The 17,783-nt window shown below is 36.7% G+C and overlaps 1 protein-coding gene across 2 annotated transcripts in view; it reads right to left on the reverse strand.

Moving 5' to 3' along the window:
- Nucleotides 1-17,783, reverse strand: part of ABCA12 (ATP binding cassette subfamily A member 12) — a 179,895-nt gene that overhangs the window by 90,845 nt on the left and 71,267 nt on the right. The window contains exons 6-9 of one of the 2 annotated variants that reach the window (XM_066345995.1): nucleotides 16,267-16,452; nucleotides 12,501-12,679; nucleotides 6,452-6,564; nucleotides 1,932-2,007 (exon numbers count right to left, since the gene is read on the reverse strand). In XM_066345995.1, coding sequence (XP_066202092.1) covers nucleotides 1,932-2,007; nucleotides 6,452-6,564; nucleotides 12,501-12,679; nucleotides 16,267-16,452 — 554 coding nt within the window. Of the gene's footprint in view, nucleotides 1-1,931; nucleotides 2,008-6,451; nucleotides 6,565-12,500; nucleotides 12,680-16,266; nucleotides 16,453-17,783 lie in introns of those variants that run through there. The other variant, XM_066345994.1, reaches the window with a different exon arrangement.

The raw sequence follows: 17,783 nt of genomic DNA on the forward strand, positions 1-17,783 counted from the left end.
AGAAACTCTCCCCACAATACTGCTTTTCTTTCTTTTGTGTTTGTCTTCCTTTCTGTCACAGTTAATGCAGCATGGAGCCATTTCCATCCTGCTGCAGTGCTCATCAGCAAAATATTGGCCTCGCCTTCTCAATGGAGATGCACAAGAGGTGCTCATGATAAGATTTCAAGCTTAAAACAATAGGCTGCTGTGCTAGAACTGACCTTGAAATATCATCTGCGTCATTTTCTTGGTTTCGCAAAGAACATTTTATTAAGATTTTTGTGGTTGGATTTAATATATTCTCCAAATTAGGATTTCATATCTATGTGCCACTGCCTTGGCATAAACATACAATTACTTCTTCAAACTATTTAATTGATGGATTTTTATATATAATCCTACCCACTTCCCAATAATCCTTTTAATAAAGAAAAAAATGAGCTTGTGGTTGTGTGCATACATGTGCGCGTGCGCGCGCACACACACACACACACACACACACAAATAAAAACAATAACTTTAGAACAAAACTAATGAGGAGGGAGAAGAACTGAGAAAAAAATATTTTCGAGCCACTTTCTTCAGAAAATTCTGGACCAAAAAATTTTAATTGCATGCCAAGTATTGCCACACTGGGATTATTTTAAAGTGGGAATGGAAAGGAAGTCTGAAGATAAGAAATTCCTTAATTTTATCAATAGTAACAAGAATCCTCTTCAAAGTATTAAATTCTTCCTAATAAACCGTCCGCAAGCTGTCAGCGGCTATGTTGGCTGCAGACTGGATGGCCCAGAGTGCTGGCATTCACAGTGGCAGAAGGCCTCCGGGCTCTGAAAGAGACAGCTGGCCTCAGCAATCCCCATCCAGTGGTCTAAACTCAAGGCTTTTTAAAAAAGTATTTTTGATGGCTATAAAAGACACCCAAATGTCACGGGAACATGGCATCCTTGGGGGGGGGGGTCCCAAGGCTGCTCCACTGCTCTGGGGGAGGCATCAGGTCAGCCCACTCAGACGAGAAGAGGAGGAGCAGAAATAGGAGCGCGTTGTTTATGGAAGTGATTTCCTTTCACCTAGAATTACCCAGAATTGGAGAACTTCTTATTAAATAATAGGAAGAATATAAATAACTGCATCAATTTTATCTTAGAAAAAGGAATTAATGGTTCAAAATACGTCCCACTATTTGTTTTGATTTGTATAAATTTCCATTAGCGTAAAAATATATCCTTTGGGACTAAAGTGAAAAATTTCAGTAGTACAATTTATCAGGCTTGAACAACCGTTAGGTAACAGGCCATGTAGTCTCTAAATCTCCCTTGATACAGGAACTTACCTCAGTCCGCCTCCACAGGCACCTGCCTGCATTGCCTACCATGACTGATACAGTTATTACAGGGAACTGCTGATACAATGGCCCCTGAAAGCCAAGGTTGCGGCTGTCACTTCCACTGCCTGTCTCTGGGACAACATGTTTACATGCCCTAATAAGAGTCCAACATCAAATTACCAAATAAACAGTTTTGCTAGCCAAATACTACCGAAGGAAACAAATGTTTTTCATTACCTAGACTGGGCATAAGAAATACTTTGATTTTAAAAAACTTGAAACCAAGAGTAATGTAAACAATTGAAGGTTTATCCATTTTTCATGACGAAAAACCTGAAAAGAGTTGAAAACTGAGCCTCCAGCCAGACTTTCCTTTTAGACATACGGTAACCTCCCCAGATACGACACAGGGGATCTGGTGACACAGTCTTATAACTGAAGGAAGAGTCCCTTACAAAGTTTCAACTACACTTCAACTCTACCCTTTCCTTCGGCCCGTCAATAGTTGACCGTTCTATTCCACAGTCTCACACGCATAAAAGAATTCTGTCTGGGAATCGTGCTTCAGCCAAGTTGTCATCCATTTAGAAACAGACCGACAAAGCAACAGAGAACAGCTTACTGTGCAGCCAGGCTGCTTGGGGAAAGGGACCGTCCATCTTCTTCACTCCACGCCTGGGTTGCATTATCAGAGCCTCCTAAAGTGATAACATTTATAAGGGTAAATATTTAACATGTTTCCTTAAAGTAGTTATTTTAAAAAAAAAAAACTTAGCCAACATCATTCAGGACAAATTAAAGGGGGCGGGGGGAGGCAGAAAATCTGCAGATTTTTTTCTCCAAAGGATTTTATAAATGATGGCTATGCTCTTTTTGTTGAAAAGATATCTGATATTTGTAGGAAATAAATGTCTACCAATCAAAACAATTTCAATATCAAGTTGATACAGGTCTAACAAATTATTTTTCTTCATGCATCAAATTGTTACATTTTTTTAAATCTCAAGACCTATATGCACAGACAATTCCTGAATATTATAATGCAGATTGACAGCCATGTGACTTGTTAATCAAATAAAGCCCATTTCAGTCATGGATCACTAGGTTTCCTTTGCCTTCAGTTGTCTAGAACTTAGAAACATCTGCCATCACTAATTTATATTTTTCATCTTTCAAAAAGCAGTCACTGATTTCAATTGAATGCAGCTGTGAATGCAAATTGGCTAATTTTAACAGAATTGTTCTGCGTGGTCTCAAATAATATGAAGGCTTGGAGTGTGGAAGGTAATCACTAAGCTGGGTCTAATGAAAACCATACATGAAGATCTAATTTAACACTGAGCATTGTCCCTAGAAGTCAAACAGGTTGCCGATTCAACTTGCTGCATAACGTTGTATCATTAAAGAGTTAGTGTGCAATCACATTCGCATGAAAAATTGGAAGTGAAAATATATACTTGAGATGGCGACTGCATAAATAAAAACATCAGAAACCCAATGCTTTCCTTCAGCCCCTTTAAGAAAACCCTATCACTTATTTCAGTCTTCTCTCTGTCACTAGTTATTCCTTCTTACTAAGCCAGTATGTTTCAGAGCTGTCATTTTTAATGCTGGCCCAACTGTTTTTACTACCTGCATTAATAACTCTGCCATGGTCTCTAGTTAGTGTGTCCTAAAGCTTTTTGAAAAGATTCTAGTGTACAGCTATGCAATTATCCATGCTTTTCCAGTGCTGATCACTGTCTAGTTAAACTAGCACGTGTGTGAAGGACTATGACAGAATTAAAGGCTTCTATATCTTTCTCTGTATCAGTCATGTCTGAGTAATGTTTGCACCAGCCCTAGGAACTGGCAGAGTGGCTTTTTCAGTTTTCCTGTTCAGCAGAGCGGAGTTGTCTTGTGTTCAGCTCAAGGTGCTGCTAAATATTATTGCTCTAATGGTAGCAATGCATTAGTGAATTAAAGGACTACAAATAACGAGATGCAGAAAAAATAAACCTAACTAATAATGGCAATGTCAATTATTTATTGACATCCATACAGAGGCTAATTAAGGATAGGACTCTGTTGAGATTTATGCTTTTGCGATGTTAAAATATATAAAACCATTTTCTTAAGACCAAGTCTTTCTCACTTTGAACTCCAAGGTGATACTAAGCAGGTTCAGTGGCATTTGTATAATATGTTGCATGAAGTTTCTCTTTCTCATCAAGCTATTAACATGTGTAACTAATAGAAATTAACTTTGTCATATCAACGAGAGACTTGACCCTGATGTGAGTAGGCACCTTTCCCTCTGGCCAATTTTTCTTTTGGACTATGATGTATCTTGGAAAAAACATGGCATTAAATAGGCATTAATAAAGTGGGAAATGTTACAGACCTTTACAAAGTGAGATTTTACTTTATTTAAAGAATTAGGCATATTTTTAAATGGTACCCACAGACATAGAAAGAAATCTAGAGCACAGATAACCTCTTTTCACCATTAAGAATGACTTTTCAGTTAAAGAACTAATTTCATATCATTTCTTACTTTGCAAAAGAGCAAACTTCAATGAGTTACAAAGGTGAGCTTTGCTCTCAAAATTCAGTGTTTATAAATGAAAATTCTAAATACTAAACTGTGAAGTAGGGATCCTCAGCGGGCACAGCTGAGACTTTGATTCCTTAAGACAGGAAGTTAGGAGAGAACCCTCTTCCCATGTGTTTGATATATCTCCCTATTTTCCCGGTTGTTGAGTAGGCTCCTGAAGAAACCCTGGAGTGTGTTCATAATCGAGGTCGAATCACAGATAGAAATGGGGTTGAGGAGCTTGTAGAAGTCGATGTGGAGAGGAATGAGGGGATGGATGAGGAGCAATTCATCATGTTGAAGGAGTCGGAAACAATGAGTCAAACTCCATCAGTGACTGAAAGTAGAGACATTCTGAGGTTTGGTGGTGGCAGGTACTTGCATGAAATACCCTAGAATCAAGTGTGTATTTGTCCCATTGAGTAAATATGAGTGAGGCCATCTAGCAAAGAGCTCATGAGACATGAAACACGGCTATTGTCAAACACAGAAAAACTGAGTTCTGCTGTTCACCAGGTAAAATGGTCTGTGCCTCAGTTAATAGGAAGTGCTGCTTACTTTTCTGGCTTCTAAAGCACTGATGAGCTTTTATTCTTTGTGAAACATTTTTTTTAACTTTATCTCTTTAATTAATTACAAGGTGTGAGTCTGAAATGAAAGGGGAAAGAGTAGTAAGGAAAAACTTGAAGTTCTCAAGACTTTAAAAAGCAATATAAAAAGAAATAGGAAATAATTGGTGTTTGTTAGTGCACTGTCTGGTTTTCAGACCTGGACTGTTTGTTTGTTTATTTGTTTTTTAGTGAGAGGAGGGAGGCAGAGATAGACTCCTGCATGGGCCCGAACTGGGATCCACCCGGCAAGCCCACTAGGGGTGGTCAGATGCTATGACCATCTGGGGCTGTTGCTCTGTTGCTTAGAAATGGAGCCATTTTTTTAGTGCCTCAGGCAGCAGAGGTCATGGAGCCATCCTCAGCGTCCAGGCCAACTCATTCAAACCAATGGAGCCATGGCTGTAGGAGAGCACGTGACACAGGGGGAGGGGTGGAGAAGCAGATGGGCGCTTCTCCTGTGTGCCCTGACCGGGAATCAAACCAGCGATATCCACATGCCAGGCTGATGCTCTACCACTGAACCAACCGGTCAGGGCTGGCTTGAACTTTTTAAAAAGGTTAAACCTTTCCTTCCCTACTGTTCTTTTATTATATTTATTTTTTTTAAAATATTGATATGTATTTATTTATTTTTATTAAAATTATTGGGGTACAGGTTCAGGTGTGCAACTCAATAAAACATCACTGCACCTTGCATCGTGTGCCCATCACCCTAACCGGTCTCCTTCAGCCTCATTTTCCTTCCCTTTGCCTACCTCTACCTCCCTCCCACCCATCTTTCCCTCGGGCTATCACCACACAGTTGTAGGTGGCTATGTCTTAAATATATTTATATATATTATATATGGTTTTTTCTTTTGCTTAATCCCTTCACCTTTTACCATCCAGGCCCCTAAACCCCCACCTCTGACAGCTGTCAGTCTGTTCCATCTATCCATGCCTCTGTTTCGGTTTTGTTCGTCAGTTTGTTTTGTTCATCCCTAATGTTCTTTAGGACCTCGAATTGAACAACAATCCTGCAAACTAGTCATTAATTCTATAATTGTAGATATACAAAATACTCTTGACTAACAGAAATTGGTATCCTTGAGTATGTAAGACCCTCCAGAGAGAATTCTTCAAAGCCTTTCCAAACCTGATTTTCATATGAAAACTAATAGTTCAAGACCTGACAATGAACAATCAACTTGTGACCTGATGTTCTCAGGATGCTTATTTATAAGCCAAAGATAAAATCCATGTATTCAAAGGCTGACAAAGTCAGTTGAGAAAACCTAAATCTAAATTTATTCTAAATGCTAACCAAACATTTTACTTCAGAAATAGGGATGGATTTCTTACAGCCCTCAATCTCTCTGTGTGTATATGTTGTGTATTTCAATGTGTATGGTATATGGTGCTGTTATATGTATGAAAAGCTGATATTTTCTGATTCACTAGCAGCAGCAGGTTATAGCCTTCTTACTGAGGTGGACAGTAGATTTATACCCATCTATTCATGCTCCAAAGTCCATCATGCATTTTCAAAATGGCTGGTTGAGGAAGGTATCTCTTTACCAGTAAAAGATTCATCCTGATTAAAAAAGCCAAACTTTGGAAACTAGAGCAAAAATTCTGCAATTTATTATAGGGTTTTGTTCCAAAAAATACCTGTAGAAATCTATTTATTGAGGCTTACTCCTAATATTTATTTTCCATACTAAGTATAAACATAGTTTTACAAGCTGAGAGACCCTTTTCACCTTGATAAAAACCCTCAAGAGTCAAAGTGTCTTTTCTGACCCTTTCTCCTTTTCTCTACAGTGGGATTAGCCTGATGTCCAATTCCATCCTCACATATACCCCCACCTAAGAACAGTATCAGCCATAAACAATGGCTTACATTGCACTCGTTTATACTATTTCTAGCAGCCCTTGTGACACAGAACTGAATACGGTGAGATGGAAATACAATACCTTGAGCTGGGGAGTTCAGAGTGTACAGCAGATGTTTAACAGATTTATGGACAGTTCGGAAACCTTCGTTAGTTGTGACGCGTGGATAAACCTTCTGGACCACCAGGAGTGCACTAACGAGTCAAAAAACAATTAAACCAAACTGCATTTCAAGGTTTGCAGACAGAAACAAAAGGTTATTCAAAGAGAAAACGTCTACAGTATAGAAATTTTTCTTATAACATAAAAAGACAAGCTGCTGCTTTTGTTGTTTAATTACTTGTTTGCCTGCTCATGCACAAAATCTCAACAAAATGTTCATGAACCAGACAGCACTTCACGTTGCCAGGATTCTAAAGCCGCGGCGCTCAAATGCCTGAAAGCAAGGGAGTGAAGTCACTCCACTTGCTACAGTTAAGACGTAAAGATAAGCGATTAGGAAATAGTTACTTCCAATGAAAGGACACCACTTTCTTTTTGTTTAGTAAAGGAAAAAATTAAACATTGGCAATTATTTTCACTAAACATCATGCCCACAATGCAATATATAAATCGTGTATCATAGAAATGTACACTTGAAACCTATATAATACTATTAACCTATGTCACTCCCCCCCCAAAAAAAAGTAGAAATCACACCCAGATAAAGGACCTAGTTTCAGGAATAATTATTATTTAATCATTTGATAAATATTTGTCTCTTATTAAATAAATGGCAATGTTTTTGAAAAAATAAAAGGAGCTTGCCCTAGTTAAAGACTGCATTCCGTTCTCTAAGTGGCCCGCAGACACTGCTCCGGCAGAAACTCAAAATGAACATCTAGACTGACTGGCACTGTCTTCCCACGATTATTATGTCACCAATAAGATGGTCAGTCTGCACTGGAAATGGGCCATCAGCGAATTCACTTATGCTTGAGTTCAATTCATATTTCTAAAAAGCAATTAGCTACTTAAGAAATGCAATTCCCTTTTTGTTATTAGAATATTAAAAAAATGCTGGTATTGTACATGTAAGTCTGAATTTCACAAATACTGTGATTTTTTTACCAATAATCAAAGCTAAAGCAATGTTTTAATTTACAAGGGTAGTTACCAGATCAAAAGGTTTTGTTAACAATTTGCCATTGTAAAGTTAAATGTAGTACAAATTAGCTAATAGTTTTTCCCTATGTGTCTCAGCCAACTGAAGGCTCACTCTAGCATTAGACACAATATATGCATATACATTTATGGTATTCTACAATATTTTTAGAATTTTTAATATTTAGATTAAGATTATTTTAACTTTAGCTTTCTAACTATGAATAAAAGCTATATTTAGAGTGTGAAATTTTGAGTTTTTTTCTAGTTTCTACTCTAATATTAGGATATCCATATACATTTGGATATATTTGCCCATCAATATACATACATATATATGATTTCACTTAGTTCTGTAATAAGTCCATAATGTCAAGATCATTTGCCTGTTTTGAAGACGGGACAACTAAAGTTGAAAAAGTTAAATAACTTTCTCAGTTTTATCCAGTTAATAAGGAGAGCTGGTTCTATCTCATTTCAAAGCTTATGTTCCTTAAACTCTACATTTTGCCTCCGGCACAGAGACTCTGCCCTAACACGACGGGGGAGGCGGAGGGCAGAACATTTTTGCACAGAGCCCACGGGCATCGTTAATTTGTTATGCCAGCTGTGTGTTTGGCCATAGAGATGTTGCTCTACTACTTTCATCTCTGCTCTGTATACATAACAGTCAATACCTCAGGCATTTTTATACATATTTGCCCCAAGAATCTCCTGGTTCTCGGACTTCAGTTGTTTCTGAACCCTTGTGATCACGGTAACCAATTAAACAGTCCCAGGTCCTAGATCTCTGCCAGCCTTCTCCCAGTGTGACCCACTGCCTGACTTCCCTCATCTATTGTCCCAGAGAAACACCTTCAAAGACTGAATACTTGGCACTATCATTAAAACTGTCAGCCTTGTTGTTATTTATTAGCATTAATAAAATGTTAGTAGGCTTAATTCATTTTTTATCCAACAAAACATAACTTACTAATAATAATGACACCTGGCCCCCCATCCTCTCTAAAATCCTTTGATTTTATCAGAATCAACAATCAGAATATTTTCATTTTACTTTATAGATATTTTTCCTGGTGTTCATATAAAAACAGAAGTTACCCTCAAACAAGCTGTCTCACAAATAAATATAATTATAAAAAGGGTTTTGTGATTCACATCTCAGCACAGCTTCTTCATAAATGGTAAAATTAATGAATATTTTTATATACTCTTGATTTTCAGCAATTGCTCATTTTTTGCTAGTTTCTGTCATAACTTTGACATTATATAATCTAGTTTTGGTAATTTGATTACATAACAACTTACAACTTAAAGTTGTTGGAGAAAATGATGAAAATTGTTATGGGTTCATAGAGTAAGATAAAACAATGAAACTATAATTTGGTGATAAAATATAGATATTTGTGAGGAAATTGTGGCTTTTAATGATACTCAGTTTAATAACAATAGTAAAGAAGTTTTAACTTTAAAAATGGTTTATCATGGGCTTTTTAACAAAAATATAATGCAAGCCACATATACAATTTTAAATTTTCTAGTAGTCACATTACAAAAATTAATTTTAATAACATATTTTACTTAATCCAGTACATCCAAAATATATTGTTTTAACATTTAATCAACATAAAATTATAATGAAACATTTTAAGTCTTTTATTGTATTAAGTCTTCAAAATTCACCATGCATTTTTACACTTAAATTGTCATTTAAAAATACTTAATCTGTATTTAGATTTTACAACATTTGCAGGTGAAAAAGCAGGTTCACTGTACCCACTCTGTTCTGAACACACTAAAAGATTAACCAGTTACTGTATCAAGTGTCAGTGTTTAAACTTTAAAGTAATTAAAGTCAAATAAAGTAAAAAAATTCAGTTGCCTAAGTCAAAACCATATATGGCTGAGAGTTATATTTAAAAGAATGAATATATAAATTAGCAATTTTATATATTACTTTAAAAAAAAGAGTTGTTCTGATTCATTAAAAGTCAAATGCCATCTACTTTAAAAATAACTTTAAGCTACTTCTTTTTTCTTCTTCATTACTATGGAGTCTGGCTTGTAAAATTTATAACCATTAGTGACAGCAAACTCTATATGCTATAATCCACAAAAATTTTATTTTTGATTTTAAGAAAACTAAAATAGCCATAGTGCAACATCCTTTCTATACAATATACTCCATAAAAATAATGCCTAAAGTGTTTTATTTATTTATTTATTTATTTATTTATTTATTTATTTATTTATTATTTCTTCATTTACTTTGACCCTAAACTATTTTTAGGTATTTTACTTTCTACTGAATATTATTTTATAGGATTTTTATTTTTTATTTGTTGTTTTTTAACCACATTTCACTAAGGTATAGTTCACATACAATATGATGCACTTCAGTTATAGTTCAATAAGTTTTGCCAAATTTATATAGTGAGGTAGCCACACCATGCTAGCAATATATAATGCATTTTGGTCCCCCCCACAACTTCCTCATACTCCCAATAGTTGTTCCAGCGTTCACTGGTCTGATTTCAAACACTATAAATTAATTTTTCAATTTGAGAACTTCATTAAAATGAATACAACATCTACACATCCAGTATGGGTATTTTCTCTTTTTTAGGAGGGAGGGATGTCTGGGTTCTTTTACCAGCATAATATTCATAAGATTTATTCATCTTGCCCTGGCCAGTTGGCTCAGTGGTAGAGCGTTGGCCTGGCGTGCAAGGGGTCCCAGGTTCAATTCCTGGCCAGGGCACACAGGAGAAGCGGCCATCTGGTTCTCCACCCCTCCCCCTCTCCTTCCTCTCTGTCTCTCTCTTCCCCTCCCGCAGCGAGGCTCCATTGGAGCAAAGATGGCCCGGGTGCTGGGGATGGCTCCTTGGCCTCTGCCCCAGGCGCTAGAGTGGCTCTGGTCGCGGCAGAGCAACGCCCCAGAGGGGCAGAGCATCGCCCCCTGGTGGGCAGAGCGTCGCCCCCTGGTGGGCGTGCCGGGTGGATCCCGGTAGGGCGCATGCAGGAGTCTGTCTGACTGTCTCTCCCTGTTTCCAGCTTTGGAAAAATACAAAAAAAAAAAAAAAAGATTTATTCATCTTGTTGTATGATTCAGTAATTTGTTTATTTGTTGTTGTTGTTGAGTAACTCCAATGTAGAAATAAACTATAATTTTTTGCCACCTGCTTATAAATATTTCTTTATTCTCCACTTTTAGCTATTATAAATAAATCTGCTGTAAGCAGTAGCATGCAAATTTTCATGTGGCAATGTTTTCATTTTCTTTGAGTAAATACCCAAGAATAGAAAACTACATCATACAGATCTACTGTTAACTTCACTAGAATTTATCACACTGTTTTCAAAAATGGCTATATCACTTTACATTCTAACTAGCAATGTATGAGAGTTCTATTTACTCTACATTCTTGTCAACAATTGCAGTTGTTCATCTTTAAAATTTTTACCCATTCTGGTGAGTGTGAAGTGATATTTTACTGTGGTCTAAATATTTATTTTACTTCTTTTTTTTTTTGCTATGCTATATACTCAAACAATCTCTCTTCTCCTTTAATTGATTTACTTGGTTGTTTTCTAAGATAGACTATAAATAGGAGGAAAAGGATCAAGTGTAAAAATTCTGGGCAAGTGAAAATATCCCTAAGTGCTAAAATGAGAACCAATCTAGAGAATCAAATTTCCTAAATAATGTTCCTTCTGCAAATTAGTTATGACATGCTATTGTGGAAAGAGCATAGGAACCAAATTTCTTGAGTTCAGGTCCTGCCTTTGCCACTTACTGATTGTGGAGCTTTAGGGAAGTCATATGACTTCCAGAAGGGTTTGTTTCCTCTTCTAAAAAATGGAGATATCTATTGTCTCAATCTCAAAGCACTGTTGTGAGGATTAAATGAGATTAATTTATCAACATAAGGCTTATTATGAGGTCTTTGAATAAACAAGCTCTTGGAAGCCTTTCAAAGAAGATGAGAAGACTCTTCTGGTGCTTCTGACATTAGAGGTGGCAGACATAGTACTCTTAATGACATATTAGAGAGGCAGTCTGGGTTCTGGAGTTAGAAAACTCCGGTTTAAACCCTCCTTGTTGCATGATCATCAAACATTTAATTTTTATGACCCTCTGTTAACTCATTTACAACATAAATAATAGTTTAGTTGTAGGATTTAATGTGATATATATATATAAGACCCAGTAAAGTGTCTGGTATATAATGGGTACTCAATAATTGATAGTTGGTGATATAGTTGTTGTTGTTGGTCATTTTTTAATGCACATTTACAAATTAACTGGACAGGACAGTCAAAACCTATGTACTAGTTCATTACATTCTACACACTGGCCATACTCTGATCTCTCCTATGAGGAAAGCAATCTTTGAAGAGGTTTCTTCTGTAAAAATTTTCAAATCTCTGTGTTGTATATGTCAAATAAAGCCAGCCTAATATGTAGGCTCAGAAAGATCATTTACAACCTGGTTGCACATGAGGGAGACCAACTGCTTTGAGGTAGCTCAGTTCAAAACTCTAACCAAGAGGTTTGTTTTCCATTGGAGAGTATCAACTAAAACCCAGTGAGATAGTTTATTCTTGGGTAGTTTAAATGCTAGATATAGAGTTCTCATTGTCCCTAAATTAGCCTGAGCCAATGTTCCAATCTACCTTCGGTCCTGCTATATACCTCTTTCTCAGCAACTCGGGGACCCTACTGACAATCTAGTTGTTAATTTTGGTGTTCCTCTTCCTTACTTTTCTCATGTACATTTTGATAACCCTGAAGACTTAAATGTGTGTTTCTTCCTTCTTTGACTAATACCCTTACTTTTATTGTAAAAATCTGCAGTAAGATACTGAAGGGTTCTTGGCTCTGTATTGAAACTACCTACCTACCAGTGATCCTCACAGGTAATATTTTTTTAAACTGACTGGTTTGTGCATAGTGAGATCTCACTTAATTCCTACATTTTCTTACCTGTTTGCATTTCGAAGAACATCAAATACATTGCTTAGCATCGTGTCATTCTGAAACATCTTTGGAAAACTAGAGAGAAGCTGCCACACGGCTGTTTGCTCTTGCACTTGTGAGAAGAAGGACAGCACTTTGACCATTTCCTGAAATACTGTCTTCTGATTGTTGGGGTCCCTTGAAATCTTAAAAAATCAAATAACAAACAGGATAAAATAAGACGTCAACATTTGTAATCACATGGCTCATTATTTTTGACGACATTAAACATGTAGATTTTCGCATAGCTATTCTTTCCATTTTCATTCAGTTTGAAGTCATCTTTTACATGAAAGACAAATAAAATTCATTTGTTCTTAATCATAATTGCATCTTTCCCTATACCTACAGAAATTGGTATGTTTAAAATTTAATTAACAGAGCTACACTTAAAATTGTATTTTTGGAAATTAATTATGTTTTCTAGGACCTGATTTGGGAGCTACAGACATCTTTTCCCTCTATCCATTAAATAACCTTATTAATTATTTTGGTGAAGAACCCTTAAGACTTTATATACATATTTTTATGTATAGTATATATACACATATATATGAAAATCTTTACTATTACAATACACATACTGACTTTGAATATTTCTTGCCAATCCCCTCTAGCCTGCCAAGTTTCTGTTGAGAAACTAGCTGACAATCTTTTCTTATAGGTAACTTACTTTTCTCTTGCTGCCTTTAAGATTCTTGCCTGACCAAGCAGTGGTGCAGTGGATAGAGCATTGACCTGGGATGTAGGGGACCCAGGTTTGAAACCCTGAGGTCTCTGGCTTGAGCATGGGCTCACCATCTTAAGCGTGGGATCATAGACATGACCCCATGGTTGCTGGCTTGAGCTCAAAGGTAGCTGTCTTAAAGCCCAAGGTCACTAGCTTGAGCATAAGTTCTCTGACTTGAGCAAGGGGTGACTGGCTTGGCTGAAGCCCCCTGGTCAAGGCACATATGAGAAAGCAATCAATGAACAACTAAGGTGCCACAACAAAGGACTGATGTTTCTCATCTCTCTCCCTTCCTCTCTGTCTGTCCTTCTCTGTTTCTCTCTCTCTCTCTCTCTCTCTCTCCCTCTCTCTCTTTCTGGAAAATAAATAAATAAATAAATAAAGATTCTGTCTTTGTCTTTTGCATTTTATGATGTGTCTTGGTGTGGGTCTCTTTGGGTTCATCTTGTTAGGAACTCTCTTTACTTTTTTGATTTGTGTGTCTATTTTCTCTTCACTGGGTTAGGGAGGTTTTCTGTCATTACTTTTTCAAATAGGTTTTTAACTTCTTGCTCTTTCCTTCTTCCTGCACCCTCAGGAGGTGAATGTTGGTATGCTTGAAGTTGTCCCAGTGGCTTCTTACACTAGCCTCATCTTTGAGGGGTTCTTTTTCCTTTCTCCTTTTCTGACTAGTATTTTTTGTTTCCTTATATCCCAAGTTGCTGATTTTATTCTTGGCTTTATCTGATATTCTGTTGAGTCTCTGTAATTATTTTTCATTTCAGTTAGTGTATCCTTCATTTCTCACTGGTTCTTTCTTTTATGATTTCTACGTCTTTTTTTTTTATGCTGTTGAAGTTCTAAGTTCATTAGCATTCTTATAAACAGTATTTTTAACTCTGCCTATAGTAAATTGTCTCCACTTTGTTTACTTCCTTTTCTGGAGTATTATCCTGTTCCTTCATTTAAGACATGTTTCTTTGTCTCCTCATTTGGCAACCTCCCTGTGTTTGCTTCTATGTATTACGTAGAGCTGTTACATAGCTCTACTGGGCTTGGTAGAGTGACCTAATGTAGTAGGCATTCTGTAGGGTCCAGTGGTGCATCTTCTTTCACCTGAGCTGGGCATTCCAGGTGCACCTTCTCTCCCTCTCCCCTGTATAGACTCTGTGCATCCTCCTTGAACAAATTTATCCTTAACTATATATTATACTTATTGGGCAGATAAGTTTGTAAACTGTAATTTTCATGCTCACTTTGTTAAAGATGGCGCTGCTCCCATAAATGGCCATCACCTAGGTAATAATATTAATTGCCTTCCTGCTTGAGAAGGTGCTTGGTTATACTAATGTGTGCTGGGGGAGGGCTTTCACTTGGAAAAGTTTTAAAAGGAGAAGCTAGGAGGCCATTTTAAGAGAGACTACATCGTTGCAGAGAGGGGAGGAGCCCACATTGTTGCAGGAGAGAAGCCATGTGGTTGGGAGGAGGCAGCCAAAATGGAGGCATGCACAGGGGACTGAGGCTGGTGAGGCCTTTGATTCTAGGAAAAACCAGAGAAAGTCAGTGACTTTGGGAGCCCTGAATGGAAAGGGAAGCCTTTTCCCACTGTGTGTATTTTCTCGCCTGCCGGTTGTAAGCAGGAATAAAGGATGGCCCACCAGTTATTGGCTCTGTTGTTACTGTCTGTCTGAATTAAATGGGAACCTACATGGGCCAGGCAGCTGTGATGGTGGCCATGGCTACTGGCCCTCCAATACTCTAAAAAACTGCTGAATTTTTCAAGAAAGGATTTTAAGTGTTATACAATAGATTGAGATTATTATAACAGAGTAATTCAAGGATTCTGTTCTTAATAAATATTACTTATATTAAAATTGAGGAAATCAAGGTAAAAATATTAGAAGTAGAAATGTGTCAATTATACCTATTAATAAAATTTCAAAAGAATTCTGTAAATATATATTTATATATTTTATTAAGTGAGAGGCAGGGAGACAGACTCCCACATGCGCTGGAACCGGGATCCACCCAGGAAGCCTCCTATAGGGCAAAGCTCTGCTCATCTGGAGTGATGCTCTGTTGTTTGGCAACCAAGCTATTTCAGCACCTGAGGCAAGGCCATGGAGCTATCCTCAGCATCCGGGGTCAAATAGCTCAAATCATTTGAGCCATGGCTGCAGGAGGAGAGGAGAGGAGAGAGAGAGAGAGAGAGAGAGAGAGAGAGAGAGGGAGAAAGGGAGGTGGGGGGGTGGAGAAGCAGATGGTTACTTCTCCTGTGTGCCCTGACCAGGAATCAAACCCAGGATTTCCACATGTTGGGCCAACATTCTACCACTGAGCCAACCGGCCAGGTCCAGAATTCTGTATATTTTTATGACCCTTCAGTGTACATAGAATTTGATTAAAGGTAGGATGGTGTTTTATTTTTACACTGTAGTTTAAAACAAGCATATAAAAGTGGTTATTAGTACTCCATAAAATGAAGTTCTCAGTTCTAGTGTATATTTTAGAGAAAGAAATATATTGTGTCATAAAAAAATCAGTTTTCAAATTAGGTTTTGTATTAGTGAAAAATTAAAAAGCTTACCCATTATTCTAACTTCTGAGAGTTACATGGCTTCAACAGTTTTATTATGGAACTTACATTACATCCTAAGTAATCTCACTTAAATTTCTCAGGGAAAACAATCAATCTGCATTCACCATTTAACAAAGCTGTATTTAATCTACAAATATAAGTCTACATTAACCAAATGCAATGTTTTTGGTTCAATGCAATCCTGCACATTAAAATAGAAAGCAGACATTCCTTAGAAAATTGGAAAATTGTCCACAGTATTGGTGAATCTCTATGTGAGAATCCATACCAAAAGCCAGCAAATATTCTGGTCAGCATTTTGCAGTCCATGTGGGCTATGGGCCTGTTCTTTGCATCATGTTGACTCACTTTGTGTATATGAGAAGAAAACAGTACCTTTCCTTCTATTGTTGAGATTTTGATCTTATTAAAATATTTACACTCACCTGAGAGATCTGGTTTGTTAGTTCTTGGAGAGAAGACTCTAAAAGGGTCGTGTTGGACAGGCAAAATTTGTTTAAGATATTTTTCCCTAGAGTGGTCCAAGAGAAGGTATAATCAGCAATATATCCTGGATAGCTCTCACACAATTCTCTTCGTATATCTTCTGAAGTTGAATTTTGCTTTAACAGCTAAAAATGTGTGTGAGAAGAGTGAGATAATTTTGTTAGTAAATATACAAATTAAGGTAATCTAGTCTTTAAGGAAATTGACATATCTTCACAATAATCATTTTAATATTGTGCATTATAGCAAAATTACACTAAAAGATACTGGGTTTGCCCATGAAGAATCACCAAAAGTGTGAATGTAGTAATTCTCATCATTGTTATAATTTAAATGCTTTTCATATAATTTAACTGAACTCATTCCCTCTCTCTGATCAGAAAACTTAAATGCATCAGATCTTTTCTAACAAAACTCTTCAGGCTTAAAAATCTTAGTGTTTCCTGGGCATTTCAAAGCAGAGACTCAGGTTTTCTAACTCTTTATGACACTTCATGGAAAATTGGCTACATCTTTGGAAGGCTTCCAAAAAAAGTAGCAGCTTAAGAGTCTATTCTCAAGATCAACAGTGTTTATTTAGAGAAGTGGAAAAATATGAGTTATGTTTCATTTGTAAAGCAATTATTTCATTTAAGAATTATGCATATAAAAAAGACAAACATGTATATGAAAATACATGAAAGTATATAATTACAAAAAGCAATAGTTGGAAAGCATTTTCATTATGCAATCATTTTATGTCCTCCATATATTTCACAATACAGACCAATCACAGGTGCAGCCATATTTCAGCTATAATATTGATCACATTCACCCTTATGAACTTTAGATATTTACAGAGACTATAGTATTTATTTGTAGTATTTAATGTGTCCTTCCTAATAATTAATTTTTATAATCCTGTAAAGTAATGGCCGACTACTTCATTCTGCCCTTAAGTTTACATCACATAATCTACACCCAGGCTTCCAAAGACTCAACTTCTAAATGTAATGGAACAAAACAGGATTCATTTATTCTAGGATCTAAGTGCCAGGCCTTCCAGTCATTCATCCATTTCTCCTTCCTAACAATGCACATAAACTCACCCCCAAATGATTTCTCTACTCATTCTTGCAAGGGTTGCAGAAAGCAGTAAAGAAAAAAAGAGAGGAATCAGAGATTGCTGACAAGGGCATCAATATGTCACCCTAATTTTTACATCCCTTCCCTGCTCCAACTACTCTAAAAATATGTATCTACACATAGAAGATTCATTTCTTACTTATCTCTACTGGATATATGACTGTGCTGCTTCACAAAATTCTGAAATTTTATTCCATATGAGAAAGAGAGCTTGGGAGCTTCAACACGATGAAGTAGGATTTTTGCAAGACTGATTGCTTTTAGAGACCAACATGGGAGAAATAGAATGGAATAAAATAACTTTCCCTAGTTTATACACTAGCATGATGGG

The sequence above is a fragment of the Saccopteryx leptura genome, chromosome 7 (genome assembly GCF_036850995.1).
Source record: "Saccopteryx leptura isolate mSacLep1 chromosome 7, mSacLep1_pri_phased_curated, whole genome shotgun sequence".
NCBI lineage: Eukaryota > Metazoa > Chordata > Mammalia > Chiroptera > Emballonuridae > Saccopteryx > Saccopteryx leptura.